General features: G+C 41.1%; 1 protein-coding gene across 1 annotated transcript; it reads right to left on the minus strand.

The window, feature by feature from the left end:
- Nucleotides 1-8830: 8830 nt before the first annotated feature.
- LOC136426910 (vimentin-like) lies at nucleotides 8831-19331 on the minus strand. The gene is made up of 13 exons (XM_066415630.1): nucleotides 18859-19331; nucleotides 18575-18635; nucleotides 18316-18411; nucleotides 17718-17888; nucleotides 17086-17232; nucleotides 16474-16582; nucleotides 12639-13086; nucleotides 12318-12378; nucleotides 11967-12062; nucleotides 11278-11448; nucleotides 10733-10858; nucleotides 10136-10356; nucleotides 8831-9310 (listed from the first exon to the last, which is right to left on the minus strand). Exons 1-13 carry the CDS (start codon nucleotides 19314-19316, stop codon nucleotides 9295-9297), a joined length of 2181 nt encoding a protein of 726 aa, XP_066271727.1. The 5' UTR covers nucleotides 19317-19331; the 3' UTR covers nucleotides 8831-9294.
- Nucleotides 19332-20185: the final 854 nt, after the last annotated feature.

A 20185-nucleotide genomic window follows, 5' to 3' on the forward strand; every position in this document is an offset into this window, starting at 1 on the left:
GGGTCGGTGAATGACTGAATGGCAAAGTTCTTTATTCACAACCACATATCTAACAAGAGATAAAACGTTTCGATAACCGTCTGTCATCTTCATCAGGGCAATATGCTGACTGGTTCACTAGCTATAGTGCAAAGTGAGCCAGTCAGAACTCTCCTGATGGAGGTCGCAAACGCACATCCAAACGTCGATTCTCATTATCTCCATAAAAAATGGAGATATAGTTTTGAGCGTGTCTGTTTGTCTGTTTGTCATCTGTTTGGCAACCATGTTGTGAAGTTGGCACCAAGAAATGCATGGTGCATCAACTGCAGAATTTACATATACGTGCACGCCGACAGAAGACCGAATCGCTTGAAATTGTCACCATAAAATTTTAACTGTACTATGATATTTTACTGTATAGTTGCTGTATAGCACGGTATTTTGCTGTACTTAACGGCGCAACTCAGGAATCCAATGCAATTAATGGTGACCTGTCATCATTTATAAACATTTGTAAACAGTTGTTAACAGTTGTTAACAGTTGTAAACATTTGTAAACTTTTGTAAACTTTTGTTAACTTTTGTTAACATTTGTAAACTTCTTTAAACATTTGTTAACTTTTGTAAACTTTTGTAAACATTTGTAAACTTTTGTAAACTTTTGTAAACATTTGTAAACTTTTGAAAACTTTTGTAAACATTTGTAAACTTTTGTAAACTTTTGTAAACTTTTGTAAACTTTTGTTAACATTTGTAAACTTATGTAAACTTTTGTAAACTTTTGTAAACATTTGTAAACTTTTGTGAACTTTTATAAACTTTTTTAAACTTTTGTAAACATTTGTAAACTTTTGTAAACTTTTGTAAACTTTTGTAAACTTTTGTAAACTTTTGTAAACATTTGTAAACTTTTGTAAACATTTGTAAACCTTTGTAAACTTTTGTAAACTTTTGTAAACTTTCGTTAACATTTGTAAACTTTTGTAAACTTTTGTAAACTTGTGTAAACTTTTGTAAACTTGTGTAAACAGTTGTAAACTTGTGTAAACATTTTGAACTTTCGTTAACATTTGTAAACTTTTGTAAACTTGTGTTAACTTTTGTAAACATTTGTAAACTTTTGTAAACTTGTGTAAATTTTTGTAAACATTTAGAGATGTAGTTTTGGGTGTGTCTGTGCGTGTTTCCGGACTACTGTAAGCAGCATAACTCAAGTACCTCTTGATATGATGGAATTACGATGATATTCGGTATATGGGCGGGTGTTGAGAAGCCAAAATTCAAGGTCTATTTTGGGCCCCCTGGTAAGTGACATTGGTACTGCAGCAGAACTTTTTCTATCTTTTGACCTATGGTCTTGATTGTTTGTGTCAGATAGCTTGTGATGTAATGAAGAAGTGGTTAAGGTTTGGGCCCCTGGCAGCTTATACTGGAACTGCATGGGCGTTATTGTGAAAATCTTCTAAGGAGAATAACTGAACAGAGGAATGTTAGATTTCCATATTTAGTATGCAGGTAGCTTGGACAGAGATGTAAGTAATGAAGTGCAAATAATGCTAATTGGGACTTAATTGGGGCACATTCGCCCCCCCCCCCCCGTCATAATTTCCGAACGGTATGATGTATCATCGACATATTTGCAGGGAGTGATGGTCACGTCAAGTCTTATAAATTCCTGTAATTTTGGTGACGTTATGACGTTATATGTCGTAATTACGACGTCATCGATGTGATTTTATTGGCTAAGTAGTCATATCTAAAGGTATTAAACAAAACAGTTTGTATTATTCGATTTAAGGTATGCAAAGGCATACGACGTTAATGGTAAGTACGTTGACGGCAATATGACGGATCTGGCATCTTGGATCGGGCATTTTGAAAATTTTGAAAATCCTTTATGACTCCAAACGACACTGAAATAGACTAGAAATGTTCATTTTAATGTTTCTGGTAAAGAAAATGTCAGGTATTGACGATTTTAATGGCGAAAAAGCCTGCTGATACCTTAAATAGTGATATAGTCCGCCATCTTGGATTTTGACTGATAACGTCATCAAATTAGTATAAATCATGAATATTAAATCATGAAAGTTACATCTAATTACATATGATGTTATACATGTATGAAAACTAGTGTAGTTGTGCAAGAAAACCTGAGAAATATCTTTTTTTTTTCAAAAAAATTAGTGATTTTTGCATAAAATGCCTGTCAGAAACCCGTCGCCAGGGCAACATGAAAAATGATAAACTTAAAACCATTATAACAAAATTGCTGCCAAATTTTTTTTAGGAAAAGTCACCATGGTAGTCCTTGCATACATCGTTTGGCAGTAATACGATGTCAAAGTTGACGCGGGAACTTTTAGCCCCCCCCCCCTAGTCTGGATAGGGTTAAACACCTAGATACTCTATGCCTAGATTTGAATGGATGTTGTATTCCAATTGATGAGATGGTAAGCTTAGGCAGCAGCAAAAAGTATGGTGGATAAAACCTGGCTGACTGTGGTATTTTTTTGTATCGTAGGATCAACACACCGAACGCGCATGACATCACAGTAGAGGTAAGTTACGATGAATAGAGTCATCTTCAAAAACAAGTGTCAAAGATACATTAAGTGGTCTCTATTGAAGCGCCGTAAGGTGGATGTAGAAACTTGTGTTATAACGTCAAGAAGGTTATGTTGTTTTTGGGTTTTTTTTGTAGCCTGTGTACATATGTGTGTAAACAGCATGACTCAAGTAGGTCTGGATGGATTGTTTAATATTTGGCATGTAGGTGATGAGACCAAGAAACTACTAAAGATAGGGGGGCCCTAGTGACGTATTAAGATACTGCTGCGGAACTGTCGGCTTTGATATCTGGTGTTCTGGATATGCCCTTGTCGTGATTTTTGAGTGGTAGATAGCTCTTTGGGCCAAGAGTAATTGGTGTTTATGTAGAGCACCCCCCCTGGCTTTTTTTAAAACTGAAAAATTTGAAAGAGAATAGAATAAATCAAGAAGTGGTTGACGGATCGTCATGTTTTTTTCGTATGCAGATCGTGATTATTGATATGATCAAATTATTATTATGCAAACCAATTAGAACTAGAGTTCCACGAACACATTATCTTCGCCAAATAATCAAGGCGTATTGTGGAGAGTGATTAATATTTACATGCTTATCAACCCCTGCAAACTTGATCATACACCATACCGTTTGAAAGTTATGATGGGGGGGGGGGGGGGGGGGGGGGATGAGTCCAGTGTAGATAGGGATAAAACTCATTTGGTGGTACAGGACTAGTATATGTGTATAGTGTGCTGATATATGTTATAACTGGTCATCAAAAAAAATTAAAGTTATAATTAGATGGTACAGTCAATATATATGAATAGAATAAATCTTTATTCCATATCGTACACATTTTGCAAGACATAGTACATGTTACTTTTCCATACGGTGCTAGGTAATACCTAGCAGTGTACTCTCTGAGCAGAGGAGTTTGTCCGGCTGGTTATTCACATGTTTTTAGGTGTTTTGTAAGGCTTTCTATTTTGTTCCCTTTCCGTTATGTCTCCAACCGTGTGTTTGACAAAAATGCAGAAACTGAACACTTTAAAAAAAACCACACCCACACATCTGTTTGAATTGTAGTGAGACTGCCCCATTTGTTTATTTATGTACACCATCTGTTTATTTACACTTCTAGGCAAGGCCTTCTGCTGGCCTGTTTCGGGAATACTGTCACACGCTCCGTTATGGAATGTAAAGGATTTACAATTATCCTTACTAATCATGCAGATTAGCTCCTGTTTTCTAAAATTAGACATCGATTGTGTAAAGCACCATCTAAGCTCTCTACATACAAAACTTCACGACAATCTCTTCACCCCTTCTCAAGTAATACGTGTCCGAATGTCAAAACAAAACACCCACTGCAGTTCTAAACAAGCCGCTAGGGGGCCCAAACTTACAGAACTTACTTCTTGTGGCATGAACTATCTACCACACAAATACCATGACCATAGCACTTTCAGAAAATATGCCACTTAATTTTGAAGCTCCGCTGCAGTACCTTAGGTACTTGCTAGAAGGCCCATTATCGAACTTGACCTTCCTTTCCGTAAACCCTACCCATCCACTAAATATCATACAGATCCATCAACAGCTTCTTGAGTTATGTTGTCCACAAGAAAATACACATCCACACAAAGCCCACTGCAGTACCGACGGAAAATGCCAGGAGAACCATTTTTAAACTTGATCTCTGTTACCACAACATCTACACACCTGCAAAATATCATAAAGATCCATCAACGTTTCCGTCACTTTTTTCGCCTACATACAAACGCACAAAAATTAAAAGTCTGCTGCAGTACTGTTGAAAAACGCAAGGTAAACCATTTTTGAACTTGACCTTCCTTTGCACAACCAATACACACCTAGCAAAAATCATAAAGATTCATCAAAGGTTTCTTGAGTTATGCTCTTGACATACATACAGACCCACCAAACAGCTGGCTCAACCGAAAACATAATCTACCCCGAGTACTATGGTACTCGGCAAAGATAATTAATGAGAAAGTTTGTTTTGTATATTTGCTTGGCAGGTAGCTCAGACCCGATCCCACTTTGCCTTTGGGTCGGTCGTCCACGCCAAGCAGATGCCAAGCAACAGTCACTACACAGACTTCTTCTTCAACAACTTCGAGTGGGCCGTTCTGGCCAACCAGCTCAAATGGAAGCAAAATGAAAGGAATGAAGTATGTTATTCCTTATCATATGTAGGTGCTTGAACGCATTAACTCCGACCAGGGCTTGTTTTTTGAGCTGAATTCATTAGAAGGTGTGAACACTATTGCAAGCAAGATACCTGTTAAAAGTGTGGATGTGAGAAATAGTTCCGATCACGAAGATGCAAATGATATCATCACTTCTGAAGTTTTGCTGAATTTATAATGACAACACTCAAGTTATATCAACTCGATTGTCATGCAAACTATGACCGTTGTTCATATTGATTCTTTGTTTCGTCTTAGGGACAGTTGACGTTCGACTGGGCAGATCCAACGATCGCACTGCTTGAAAGTCGAGGGTGAGTTGTAATCCTATACTGTAGTGGCATGGATATGTACTCGTGTAAACAATAGCATGTCTTTGCGTATACATTCTTACAATGTGAAATCTTAATGAACTTATAGCAATTAAGATCACCGTTTCCGTTAAAAAAAAAGTTTGAGAGTAAGTTCACTATTTACTTTTCCATTTTTTTGAAAACTTGCTTATTGCTACGGTCACAATTGGAAAAAAGGGCCACGCCGCGAATAGTTTACGGGCTGTTTTTGGCACAATCGGGCGTAACCCCTAGCGGTCGGGATTATTTTCGTAAACTCAGAGTTTAAATAACCCCGGGACCTGGTAACAAATAGACGCCATAAGGTAATCGTGAGAGCACCGAGAAGTTCCCTTCTTCACCGGGACACATTTATGGCTTTAGGGGGCTACACCCCTTACGGGCACTGGTTCAAATGTGACTGAGGCATAAACAGGGATTGTGAACAATAATATGCAAATGTATGGTACACTTGTTTATGGTTGCTTTTGCTGATCTTTTTTCAACCATTGCCTGACCAGGATACCGATTCGCGGGCACAATGTGTTCTGGGGAACCGGGGACACCCATGTCCCTACCTGGCTGCCGGCGTACGCCGGGTCAGAGCTGGAGCAGAAGTGCTGGAAACGGGTTGATGACGTTGTGGGTCGGTATGCTGGGAGGTAAACCCTTTTATTTGAATCATTTCACAATACACACAAGTATCACTAAGTACCATTAAGCCCCAGAACCATTCTACCTGCATATGTCCTTAATATGAACGGGACTTGCCATGCTAGGTCAGGATTTACAAGCCACACATGACGTGGTCCAGGGCCATGATACCTAGATAGTGATATCCTCACCCCCCTAGATAGAAGGAAGCCTACCACACACAAGCATTATTGAACTAATTCAACCTTCTGAGAACACTTAACAGAAAACCCTACTCTCGGAAATATGTCATAATCTTCACGATTTGATAAAAAGGGCACCATCTTCCCAACCAACCTCAGCTTCGCAAAACACTGCATTGTACATCAGTCTTAATCAAAGGTCTTAATCTATTTTAGGGAGACGGGATCCGGATAAACTAAGACGTTCTGGTGCTATTTCGCATAATTGTATTTTGAAGAAACGAAGCTTTTGCAACCATCTTCTCAAATCTAGCATCAAGATCAGACACTTGAGAATTTGCCACAAAGCTCATTATAAAGTATTATAATAATCGATTTGTGGGAAATATTCTCTTTCCTCACGCTGTGCCAGGTTGTAACATTGGGACATCAACAACGAGATGCTTCACGGAAACTTCTTCGTGGAGAAAACGGGAAACCCGCAGATCCGGTACGACATGTTGCAGAAGGTGAAGGAGAGATAGAATATGTGTATATACATTCAAAAGAAATTGTAAAGCCTGGGTTTGCATGCAAGAGATAAACGATGGTCATCATTGTGTTTTCCACAGGCCTACGTGCACCAGGCTGAGGAGTTCCTCGCTAACGGAGCTCCAGTCGACGCGATCGGAGCTCAGGGACACTTCAAAAGCCGACCAGACCCCGTCCTTCTTAAGGTACTGTTTCGATGTCATAACCTTTGGAAATTTTCCTTCACCTTGCAAAGGATTTAGAGAATACTTATCAACATATACACCAACGATTGCCTTTTAGGTATTTTCATATTGACGTCAAAATTTATCTTCCAAATATACAGCAAATACAATTTATCATCTAAAATGATTAATGTACACATTTGAGATCATAAACTGAGTTTACAAGACTCAATTTTTTCCTTTACAGAGTCGCTTGGACCTTTTGGCCACTGCCGGCCTGCCCATCTGGGTAACGGAGATGACCGTAGCCGAGCTAGACGAGTTGGAGAGGGCGGCGGGTTACGAGGACGCCTTGCGGGTCGCCTTCAGCCACCCGGCCGTAGAAGGAATCCTTCTGTGGTCCTCCTTTGGCATTGCGAATTTTGGCGATCCTTTAACTGCAATTGCCAGTGGAGATAACGTTGAGGTTCAGTACAAAATGATGTATCTAACATATCATTGATGTCAACATAAGCCTTCAAATGTCAAATGTGGTCATCCTTTGGCAGTGCGAATTTTGGTAATCCTGAAACTGCTATTGCCAGTAGAGATTACGTTGAGCTGAGGTCCAGTTCAAAACAATGCATCTAACATATCGTGGAAGTCCTCATAAAACCTTAAAATGTCAAAATGTTTACAGACCAATAAAAGATTACTGTTATAATCTGGGAAGCCACTCTTAGGACTCAATAGACGTGACATGTCATGATAACTGTGAACAGCAGCTTTTTAAGACCCCCATTCCACTTGGACGGCGCTCTCACGAGCGAACGAACATTTTTTTGCATTTTTGTGTGCTTTGTTGTCTTCTCAGTCATACCTTTACCTCTTGCGACATATTTGAATGATAAAATCAAGGGGAAAACAGATTCGATTTTGGTCCCTGCACGGTCGCTCAGTGTGTGTCTTAAGTTATATACATGTTCAACTTTTTGTTGTTTTTCTGTGTTGGCTGTCATGTAAACTGTTTGCAATAAATATGTTTTATCATTTTTCGTTATTATAGCAACGTAAATCACAGACGTTTGAAACACTTTTTGAACCACTGACAATACAAATTGGAAGGAATTAATTTGAATGGAAGCAAGTACTTGTAGTTTTCGTCAATTTGTATTACCCATGAACAAAACTATGATTTGACTACAAAATTGCCAAAAATTCAAGATACACCACTTCAAGCATGAAATTTGTTTGAACTACAGTTAAGACCATTCAATCCTCGCTGAGCGCTTGCTGTGATCATTGACCGCTCGCTGCGGCCCTTTGATCCCATCGCCATCCTCGGCGCGCTCACGGTGACTGTTTTGGACATGTTCAAAACCATCGCCAGGTGACGGCGCGCATGGCGCGCATGGCGCTCTCACCGCGCTCCCTCCGCGCTCCCACGGCGCTCTCGCCGCGCTCTCGGCGATCTCACGGCAATCTGGCCAAATTGAGGTCGCCGTGAGAGCGCGCTGAGAGCGCCGTCCTAGTCTAACTGTCTTCGGGTCGAAACGTTAAGCTCTCTACATAAAAGATAGTTGCCACATACGATGAATGTCAATGTATCTTGACATGCTTTCGTATTCAACGTATGGCTACACTTGGTATAGTTGAAGTAAAGTAATTTTCCTTGACCGTACGGTTTTACTTAATGCTCTTCTAAATCTTTGTCGCTACAGCTCAACGAGGCCGGTCGCCGCTGGCGGCAGCTAGTCTTCACCGACTGGCGCACCAACCAGTCCCTGCAGCACGGCACCACGACGCTAGCTGGACAGGAGTTCGACTTCCGCGGTTTCCATGGCAACTACGAGGTCAAAGTCAGGTTCCACGGTCAGGTGGCGGCCACCAAAACCTTCTCCCTGACACCTGGAGACGGACCGATGGTCGTGGATATAGACATGCCTAATGACGTCATTGTTGGCTGAGAGGCCACAGCTTATACATGTAGATGTCTACATTTATTTGATTATGAAAATGCAGAATAAAGTGAAAAAGAATCGCTTCAAGTCTTGGGGCATATTTCCTGTCATTGTTTAGTAAGAAGAAAGTACATTTATAAATGACTCCTATACACATCCTTCTTTTCAAAATTCACATGGAACTTTATATTTGTCTGTGTGTCCCTGTCCTGGACACTGTCTGATATTTTGTTAAAGAGGACACAGAATCTACGTTTTGTAGAAAAAAAACAGACATTCAATTCAATTTTATTTCTTTTATTACGTTCGTTGCTTTTATATTTGCTGAAATCAATACAAACACTAACGTTACATAAGTATCAGAGCGAGAGTGCAGAGATGTGATAACGTGACAAACACGTGGACGTGGCACATCTATCATTCACTCCGTAGTTGTTTGTTTACCCAGCTGCTTCTCATTGTATTGTATACGCAACTTCACTCAAAAGCACGATGTCTTCTTTTTATCGTGATCGAGTAGTTTTTGCTTCAGTCTCTATTGTACCAGATTAACACTGGTATCCGTCTAAACATGCACTGTATGGACAGAAGAACGTCTAATGAAGATCTATGATTTTGATACCACGGGACTATATCAGAAGCTTGCTATGAAATCATCTTTTGCGTCGTAACATTCTCACATGCCGTCGTTTCTAGGGTACCGGCTGTGCCTGCTGTGCCGCCTGGCCCGGCTGGGGAATCTGGGCTAATGTCCGAACAACCTATGTAGAGATAATAAAGAGAAATAAATATTATGTTGTTAAATTGTAGACTGATTTCTCGTACTAAAGTTCACTGTGACACTCACGAGCAAAGTTGCTTCATTATTGCGTATGTCAGTTTTGGTGGTGATGACAACGTGAAAAGGTTTAAATCATGTACTTTTCTTTATCTGCTGCACCCCCCCCCCATTTGAATCGGTCAACAAATTACCAATCGAAGCAGAGATATGAACTACGTGCAGATAAGAAGTCAAGATAAAGAAAATAAAAAAATGGAATCGTGGTATAAATGTACAGCCACGAGTGCTATTGGTTTTTTCTCTTACAGTTTCATGTAGGCAGCAATAAGAGAGGTGTTGGTTTACTTTTTTTTCAGCTTGAAGTAACTGGAGGTAACAGTTTTACTTTAATTTGCATGATATGTTTTGACAGGGTTAGACAGAGCTTTGGGGCTTGTCTATCCACAGAAGATAAATGTATCAAGCATCAGGTCACAGGAAGTACATGGATGATATCAGCGCGCTCATCAATTTCCACCTGATTTTGAAAAAGAATCCCATTCAGAGATGGTCAATATGTCTTTCCAAAATGGGAAATATGTCGTGTTGTAGCCTTAATTGTAATTCTAGAAGTTTCACTTTATTGAATACAGGAATAAAAGACCTGTTGGTTGTTATACCATATTTGTCTCTTCGACTCTTTTTACAATGATTATGGTGTCTAATTTGGCCATCTTATTTTTCGCCATCTTGTTTTCCTCGCCATCTTTTTCTGTTTTAGCATTCAATTTGGAGTTGATGTCATCCATGAAAATTGCCTGTTTACCTCATCTCCTCCCCTTCCAACAGCTTCCTGTAAGCTGCTATTTCAATGTCGAGCGCCAGTTTGACGTTCATCAGCTCCTGGTAGTTGGTGAGATTCTGGGCCATCTCCAGCTTCATCTTCTCGATCTGCGCCTCCCGTTTCCCGATGGCCTGCCTGTATCCTTCAACCTCCTTCAGCATGCGGGCCTCTGTCAGCTTTAGGCTGTCTTCTAAAGCACCGTTCTGTCAGGAATACAAGAGAACATGGGATGAGTATATATTGGCAAATGATAGAGTACCTAACACTAACTCTAAGGCAGAAAAGCAGATATTGGAGAGTCAATAGTTTAGAGACAGGCAGAAATATACAACTAATGGCAATTTACACATCACTAGTTTGAATACAATGTAATCAGTCTTATAATCCAGTTTAAACATCGTTGAGACATTTGATCACTTTTATAGATACACTATATACACAAGAGAAATTGTTTGTGCCCACGTGTGTTCGGAGATCAGAGGTCATGTAGAAGAAAGTATGACTGTTTATGTCCAAAAAAATGTTGAAACGTCCACAGGCTACCTCACAACACTTATGTTGACAGCATCACACACTCACCTTGCTCCTGATAGCCTCGGACTCGGCCCTTATGGTGCTGAGCTTCTTTTGGAATCCAGCCACTTCTGTCCTGGCAGCTGCAAGAGCCTCGCTGTCTTTCTCCCGTAGCAGGGCTATCTCCGCAAACTGTCACATATAGCAGCAAAGACAAGTGGCAACATTCCATAGATATGGTTATACGGTTATATAAGGTATGAATTTAAGTATTCAAAACTAGATAGTAGAAACAATCGGTCATTTTAGATGGCGTTTTTACCATTAGACATATTTATCTGCATAAAGCTTGCGTAATTGGCCCTCTACATATCACATCAGCCTCGTAGGTCCTTAACAGTGGCTGGTCATACTGCACGACTTTTGTACATTAAGTGGCAACTTGCCCCATCTAACCTTTGCATGTCCACACGTGGGTCCCAGCGTCGTTTGAAGCTATCAATTAGGGATTCTTCAGACGTTCTTTGTATTTATACAACTACTAAGCTGTCTCCTGAAAAGAGAATCTTTTTCAAGCACAAACGTTCTGGATTAGCCTTATCTTTTTTTACCTTCTCCTTGTACTTGGCTTCGGCATCTTGCTTGTTAGCCTGCCCGATCGTCTCGTACTGTTCACGGATCTCCTTCAGGGTGTCGCTGAGATCTGGTCCCGTCATCACCGGCTGCTGAGACTTTATCTTAGTCACAGTCAGAGCCAACTCTTCCTGCAGAACTGTCATTTCCTGTAAAATGTGCCCATATTTATAAAGCGTTATTGTGGGGTAGAGTACATACAGGGTGTTGGTCCCAGAACCCATGAAGTTACAATCCTATCATTTCACCGATCTTGTGCCCGTAAATTGCAAATCATAATCAGGAAATGATACTAATGTCGTAGAAAGCCAAAGTTACAATCCTATCATTTCACCGATCTTGTGCCCGTAAATTACAAATCATAATCAGGAAATGATACTAATGTCGTAGAAAGCCAAAGTCAATACCAAATTAAAAAAACAAGATCTGAAAGAATAAAAGATAAGAATCTATTGTATGGTATACCATACTCTGTGTGTTTAGCCATTTGTTCAACCTTCCTGACCACTTAGCTATTTCATGATGAAGGAAAAATTATTTGCAAAACTTTTTTATTCACACGCTTGCATCAGTTTTGGGGTTGCCGGAGGATATCAATATGAGCGAGTCAACATTACTTAACTTGCTAACTAAATGATTGGTATGACAAACAGATAGACTAGCTTACCTCCGAGTGAGTCTTCCTCACAAACTCAATCTCTTCCTGTGCGACCACCAGCCTGCTCTCGAAGCCCACACGCGCCGCTGTGATGACTTCCAGTTCCTGAAACAGTATGGATTATTTCAGGGTAGTAAAGTAAAACGTTCTTTATACCCCATTCCTCTAGGACGGCGCTCTCCCTGCGCGCTCTATGCAACCTCAGCGCTCAACGAATTTCATTAAAAAACGAATAAAAACGAACTTTTTTGCGCTTGGTGCGTTTTGCTGTCTTTTCAGTCATACTTCTACGTTGCATAACATTCTAATTAAGTAATCAAGGATTAGACAAATCTGACGTAGTAAGGGGACGAAGCTTACCATCTTGTGCTTCTCGATGTCAGCCTTCAGCTCTGAGCGCACTGATATCTGGTCCTCGCACCTATAACAAAACATGTGGACCATGCTTAGTAACGTGTGTAACGTGTGGACCATGCTGAATAACCGACCGACTGACCAACAGACCGACCGACCCACCGATTGACCAACCAACCAACCAACCAACCAACCAACCAACCAACGCCCTAGCTACCAACCAATGCAATGAAGAAAGAAAGAAACGTTTTGTTGAAACCTTGAAATGCTAAGAGAATTGCGTAGTTAATTGAAAGTAATGAATTTGAAAGCAATGATATAACGTACTTTCCCTGCCACTCCTCCGCCTGTGTCTGCCAGCTGTTCCTCTCCACCTCCACCTGGGCCTTCTCCTTCGACAGCTCGTCCACCTTAGTCCGCAGCTCCTTCAGCATCTCCTCGAACTTTGCCTTGTCGACGGGAGCGGCTTTGACCTGGGCGGCCTGCAGCTGAACCTCCAGGGTGGCGTTGCTCTCGTTCAGGGCTCGCACCCTGTCGATGTAGGTAGCAAAGCGGTCGTTGAGGATGCCGAGCTCTTTCTTCTCGCTGGCGCGGGTCATCCTGGCGTCGCTGAGAGTTTGCAGCGCGCCTTCGGAAGCTTGCATGGTCGAAAACGAGCCCCCGCTGCTGGAGGAAGAATACTGAGTGGTTACAACGGTCGTTCGTGACACCTGAGCGGCTATGCTATCCTGGTGGGAGCTTCGAACAGGCTTGGAGGAGAACTGCTTGTCAGAACCTGGACGTTCTTACCAGAGAGCCGTAGGCGGTGGGTTCTGAGCTATACCAGCGTGCGGTTAAAGCCTTTTAAGCCGTCCATATTTGTTTAAGTTCATCAGTGTAACCACCCTCTGTCAATCACTCAGTCAGGAAGGCGCTTCATTGGTGAGGTGTTGTGTACAGGGATACGGGAGGGTCCCTGTGCATATAAGTGTTGAAGAAGCCACCAGAAATGGCCTAAAATGCAGACAGATGTCATTGACTAATGATGTCCGGTCAAGAGCTGACTAGGACGATGTGCGGGGCATTCCGGAACCCAGATATGTGGGGCAATCAAATAGCCAATGTAAATGATGGTCGCAGCCTTCCATTTATGAACTTATCAGATTAAAAAAGATGTATCTACGTCTGCAATGAATTTAGAATTAATTTATGGCTGTAACCTCTCCATGAACCTTTACCTCTGGCCTCCGAAGCTTCGGGAAGTTGAAGAGGTCATGCCTTTAGGAACCAGAGAGTTGTAATCCTCTACAGCATTGCTGTCTATTAGGGTACTTTAAGACCTTGACATGATAAGTAATTCCGGGGTACTGTAGGCGTTCATTGCTGTACGGACGTATTTTTAATACTTTGTAGGAAGGGTCATACGAGTAACTGGAAAACAAAGGTAAAGTAGTGTGTTATGGTACCAAATGTTAAATTTATGTTATGGTTAATTCAATATATACCACTGGAAACGTTATCTGAGAAATAACAGACGTTTCATATGTTCGTACAGCATCCTTCATCAGTGAACAATAAATTTTTTATCATTCGTTCCTGGATGCCTCACCTTCATAAAAGTGCTGAATAGATGTTTCTGTTTTATAATGTTTAAATATCGTTATCCGTAATTGGAGTATGGGAGGTATCAAAGGGTTGGGTTCGCAGTATGAAACAAATGCAATGTAAAGGGCACACCGTTGACATATAAGTTCTGTTATTTGGGGTAATCAAATGTTTGAGGTAGTTTCCGCACCACTGCGGAAATTCTGCGCAAACATTTTACACTGGAACAAACCTTATTCGTTCATATTCTTCTCCGCAGTATATTTTGAATCTTTGATTTATGTCTTAAGATTCTGCAAAATCCTGTACAACGCCTCAACGGAAGGAAACGTGGGGGAATTTACGCTCTTTAAGTGCCAGTATCATAGTATGTAGGGCAGGTAAATGTTTGATGTGGACACAGTCTTGAATTCGACACGATGCCTGGGAATCTTAAGAATTACATGTACGTAATGTATCAATAATAAACTCGGACCGCTCATGTTGCTAGATCGCTGTGCACACTTGCACACCAAGCTTCAAATTTTGAAAAAGTTGCCAAGAGCAATATGCATGGGGCATAACGGTACCAGTGGATCCGTCCCAGTTTTCACGCAACCAAAATGTTCTTTCAAATCGATAGTTGCGAAATGGTTATAAATTAACTACTAGACATGGCATTAGGCATAACTACGTGACTGCCGGTTACCACTTGCCTGACTCAGTAGATACCCAAAAAAATGATATACTGTAACAGTAATTGTTTTTACTGGCTTGAAGACTGTTCGCCCCCAAAGCAGCTGTTCAGAACATACCTTTAGACAATGTCTGAACACCTCAGTAACTTTGACGTAAAACGTAACATGATTTCATTATAATGTTTCAGGCCGCTGTCCTTCCTGATTATAATGCCTTCGTGTTATCTTCCTACAGACCTCAAAGATGTCCGAAAGTAATAATATGGTTACATTTGCAACCGGGGCCCGGCCGGGCTTTTTGCGGTAACGAAATAAGGTCTACATCGATATGTAGTCATAGATTATTCTAATTACCATTCTTAAACGTTTCGGGTAATCATACTTTTCGTTCCCGCAAACTGCCCGGTCGGTTTGTGACCATAGCATACGACTGGTATGGCATCAGATAATTAGTCAAGATGTCTGAAATCATACACTGAGTAAATGTTTAATCAAGGACATACTTAGTATGTCTTCTGTTTGAACCCTACAACCCACATAACAGTAGTTTACTTAATACTATTTTTTAAAGACGTTCACATGTTCAAGACGAAATGAATACTTTCGTTCTCGGTATGTTTTATTATACTATTAGGATCTTAATACTTTGCATATGAAACGCTTTGAACATCAAACATAACGTAAATCAACAACATCTACTCTGACTTTGTGAGCATTAGCACTGGTGCTGAGTTTTAAATTTTTACATTCTAATGGATTATGCAACCTATCAGTGTATGTATCCATGGACAACTGAAAAAAAACACAGATCAGGGGACCTGATCAGTGTATCTACTGGTGAAATAGATAAATGAATTCGAAGTTAAGTTTGTTGGGATAAAGCTTACCATACGCTTTGTGATCACATGATGGAGAACAGGTTTTCTGGTTGTCGACTAAAAACTACGTCAATGTTCCAATTTTGATTTTGAATTTAAACCTTATTGTTGGATATGTTCATACTTTTCATTATGTAGGAATAGTTTTGTCTGGCTCTTCTAATCATGAAATTATCAAGAAATCATCTAGAATTCAAGTCATTGCAGCTGTAATTTGTTCAATATTTTTTTAGTTTCATTCTTCAATTGACAAAGCAATCGCACAATGACAGGCACAAAATAACATACAAAACATTTGAAGTATATCGTGACATAGTTGTCCTGTTATTTTTCCAGTTGAATACCGGTCTCTGGGTAAAATATGGTACAGATTATCAATGTCGGTTGACTGGCTGATTTAGTAGTGATCAACAAAACAGTGAAACTGAAACAAACAAATTGTAAAACAGACACCTGTCCAGACCAAATAGCTTTGATTACATATTCGCTGATCGGTAAATTATTCATATATCTCAACCTTTAAAGTTGGTTCGTGTAATGCTTGTAAGCATGTGAAGCTGCGAATACAATGCTTGATTTACGTATCTTTGATACTTTCTGAATTACTTGCCTCCGCTTTTCTTATGACCGATCATGGCGAAGACAAGAGCTGTTTGTAATGATGCGGTCGAGTTGCCTAATAATGAAGAGTCGTTCGATTAGCATTGCTTTGATGTTCAACATCTGTCACATGCAGCTGTTGGACTCAGCACACAGTGTAGACATCCCACTGCTCCGGTGATGCTCAATGGTTCAAGGATCAGAATGACCTGCGATGGGACGAGAAAGTAAATGAATAAGACAGTTTATACGATGAGAAGTGATATAGACGTTTTGGGTATTGATAGTTTTGGGTATGATATATGTTGTATCGTCGATGCTATATGTGTAAACAACATTACCTTAATTCACTCTTTGAAGGTATGCATTTGCCCTTTTCTGCTAAAATATTACATTAAGCACCTTTGATATTCAAGCACAAACCTTCTCGTTGTGTGGGAGTAACATTGGTCTGCAGCATGTTCAGTACTAGAACATTCCCCTCTGGGTGGTCATCGTTATTTGTTGGACACCGGTAGATGAAGATGACGAGCTCTGCAAACAAAAGTCAAAGATTCACAAACTTTTCAACTATGTCTACAATGTGAAAGACTTTGATGTCCTTCAGAGTTGTGTTTCTATTTCACTTGGTGGATTTACGTGTTGCATAAACATTTTCTGATGTCAACGTAGAAAAAAAGATGAGTGTTTGCGTTCTCCACTTCTCATTATGGCCCATGTGAAGATTTACTACTCCGTAAAACATTAAATTTCTACCTCAGTTTTTCTTTCCGAGCAGAGGTTTTGGGGGGCGATTGTGACATTCTTATGATAGTCTTTTATTCGAACTCCTAAGCAACCTCTGCCGCATGTCGATGCCTTAAAGGGCTAGGGGAGGTGTAGTTCTTTAAGAAATGTGCTGAAGTCCCTCCCCGTGCCCCTATTTTAAGTAAATCTATTGATTGGTAGAGAAAATACATGTTGGGGAGTTCTTAGGGCATATGATAAGAAGGTCACAATCTTCCCCATCAACCTCTGCTCGGAGAGAAACTTTACCTGGCTTTGCAGGGTCTCAGTGCTGGTCATGACGGTGTTGAGCTGGCCTCGCAGCTCAGACAACTCCTTACGGGAGGTAATGAGTTCACCCCTGGCGGCCAGCATCGTCTTGCTGTCCCTCTCCCGTTCGAGCTCAAGCTCGGTGAACTGTGGGGAAACACAAACAGGAAGAGTGTCTCTCAAGTTAGTTGCTAGTGATGTACATTCACTGATGGTATACTTTCATTTCAATGACATCGTGTTGGCGTGGCGATTAAGGTGTTTGGCACTTTTCACAACTTTCCAATTTCTACCCAGGTGTAAAAATGGGTACCTGACTCCGGACAGTTAAGGAGGTAAAATTCGGTGAAAGGAGGGCGTCGGACTTTGCCTTTCAACCCTGCCCTAGAAACAGTGGGTAACAACGTTAACCCACTGCTCATACGGCCTTAAAAAGGGCATACCTTTATCTTATACTTCCATTCTTTGAATCAATACTGACAAACCTGCTACATTTTGTTACAAAACTGCCACATTTTTTTTCTGACCAGCAATTCTCTTGGCTTCATCACAGCAAACATTACGTAGGCATCGAAACAAATATCAATGATACCGATGCATGGCAACACAGCATCCAGATTTTTGTGTTTCACCTTCTCCTTGTACTTGGCCTCTGCTTCCTCCTGAATGTCCCGGCAGAAGTTTTCGTAGATCTGCCGCAGGTCGTACAACTCGGCGATGACATCTGGTCCAGCTTCCTGGGTCTGCTCCACGGCAACAATGGACAGGCTCTGGTTCAACTGGTCTTGAAGTTGTTTCAGTTCCTGCAATTCACAATTAGGAACTCATGGGAATATCCAGATTTATGACATATCCAAGGCATAGATAGCTCATTGTTCTACCCGGTTAGGCCCCCATTCTACCAAACGGCGAACGCGCTTCGACCTCGCTGTACCCTTATATGGATTTGTGTTACTCTTGCCTTTTTAACTGGAGTATTATGCATAATGTAAAAGTATGGCTGAAAAGACAACAAAACACACAAAGCGTAAAAAGATCCCTTTTATACACAATAATTTCGTCAACTCGCTCGGTCGCGGCGAGGTCGCAACGAGGTCGCCAACCTTGTGGAACGTAGCTAAGTGTAAGTAGTTTAACTATTAGTAAGTAATTAATATTTTGGCATGGCGTTTGTTGGTACTTCGTGGCCTGAAGCAACACTAACATCAGCATTATAAAATTGACACGTACCTGCTTGTGAACCGTCACCATGAAATCGATCTCTTCCTGCATAGTAGCAAGTTTATTCTGGAGGTCCACACGTATCAGTGTAACAGCATACAGGTCCTAGAGGAAGAAAACAATGTCAAGTAGATAACTCCTTCCTATCTATGCTTTGCAGATAAACAGGAGGAATATTGTACAGTAAGACATTCCAAACATGGTAAGCACAAGAATCAGATCCATGATTTTATTGGGTATCGACCTGACATGTTAGCATAGGACTTACTTTATTGAGCTTTGCAACCTCAGTATTCAGCTCGGCATGCCAGGCCGCCTCATCCTCCCACCTGTGTAGCAACAGACAGTCAGCAAACATTCAGTATATAGTTGATAACACAGATGGACATAATCATTTTAACTACTCGACACCTTCTCTTGCCACCTGTACACTCAGGTAGTGAGCGTTTTTTACACCCAGCACTTACCATATTACTTTTCTTCCATGGAAATATTACGCTTACAAGACAGGCCTTACTGAATAAATCGGAGCTTGTGCCAAAACAATCTTACTTTTTCTTGTACTCCTCAGCCTGATCCCTCCATTTGTTCCTCTCCAGCACCATCTTGGCCTTGTCTTCGGACAGCTCGTCGACCAGCTTCCGCAGGTCTTTGGTCTCCTTCTCAAACAGCGCCTTCGTGTGTGCCGTCGTCTCAGTCGCCTGTAGCTTCAGAACCTGAGCCTCCAGTGCGGAGTTGCGTTGTTGGAGGGAGCGCATATTCTGGATGTAGGAGGCGAAGCGGTTGTTCAGGGAGGACAGTTCCTCTTTCTCTTGGGACCGGGCCTTGCGTGCGCCGGCCATGGTCTGCAGCGCGCCGCCCGCCCCTCCCAGCGATGTGATGACATTGCCCGCTCTGATGGACCGTGTTCTTGCCTTGAACGATTCGGCTTCGCCTCTGTCGGCCAGAGAGGATCTCACAAAGCTACGAATCGCCTCGCTCGTTTTCGGTTGAGTCGTTACGACGCTCATTTTGGTTTGACTTGATTCGACCGTAGCTTCTTCTTATCTTTTGTGGCTAGTCTAAGGCCACCAATGAAGAGGTTTTGGCGCACTGCTGCCTTTTACTGAAAACTTCTGCCAGAGATATTACTCTGCAGCTAGACTGTTCTTTTTCGGATAGTTGGTTATTTCAAGATCAACTATGTAAGCATCAGCTGTCAGTCACTTAGTCCATGTCCAACCAGGCACATCTACTGATTCATACATGACAGCGCACGAATAGGACAAGGAACATCAAGAACTAATGCCTTATATATGGACATGTCATTACCAAGATGGAGCGAAAAGAAATTCTGCGTAGACGTTGACTAGCGGATGACCCCTGGTTAGCAGCGATGTGGAATGCTGCCTTGACGTTCCCTCTAACTACAGCCTAACAGGTCATGAAATATGAAAGATGGTATTTAGGTCTCACTGGAAGAGAAAGGATAAAGGACATCATTACCCGTCCATTTACATTACGCCTGTTTTTCCTGACACAGCTCCCCAAACCAATGTTTGATAAGTTTTTACAACGATGATGAACATTTCATTTTCGCACTTCTTTAATTGCCAATCAATAGCTGCGTACATAATACAACTGGTTCTCAAAAGAACTGTTGGTACAGATATAAGTGTAAAATGGGTGTTGCCTTGACTCATATCAAACATTTTGTTGCCCTAAATACTAAAGACCTGTAATATTTTCACTCATCGCATTCCGTTTGGATCCTATCCTACTCAACGTAGTCTTGAAAACAAAATGACGATGGAATTCAATGCATGCAAATAAAATGTCACTACATTACGTTATATACGAAATAGGCTCTGGTAACAAATAGATACGGAGCACTTTTGGA

Source organism: Branchiostoma lanceolatum, chromosome 2 (assembly GCF_035083965.1).
Source record: "Branchiostoma lanceolatum isolate klBraLanc5 chromosome 2, klBraLanc5.hap2, whole genome shotgun sequence".
Lineage (NCBI taxonomy): Eukaryota > Metazoa > Chordata > Leptocardii > Amphioxiformes > Branchiostomatidae > Branchiostoma > Branchiostoma lanceolatum.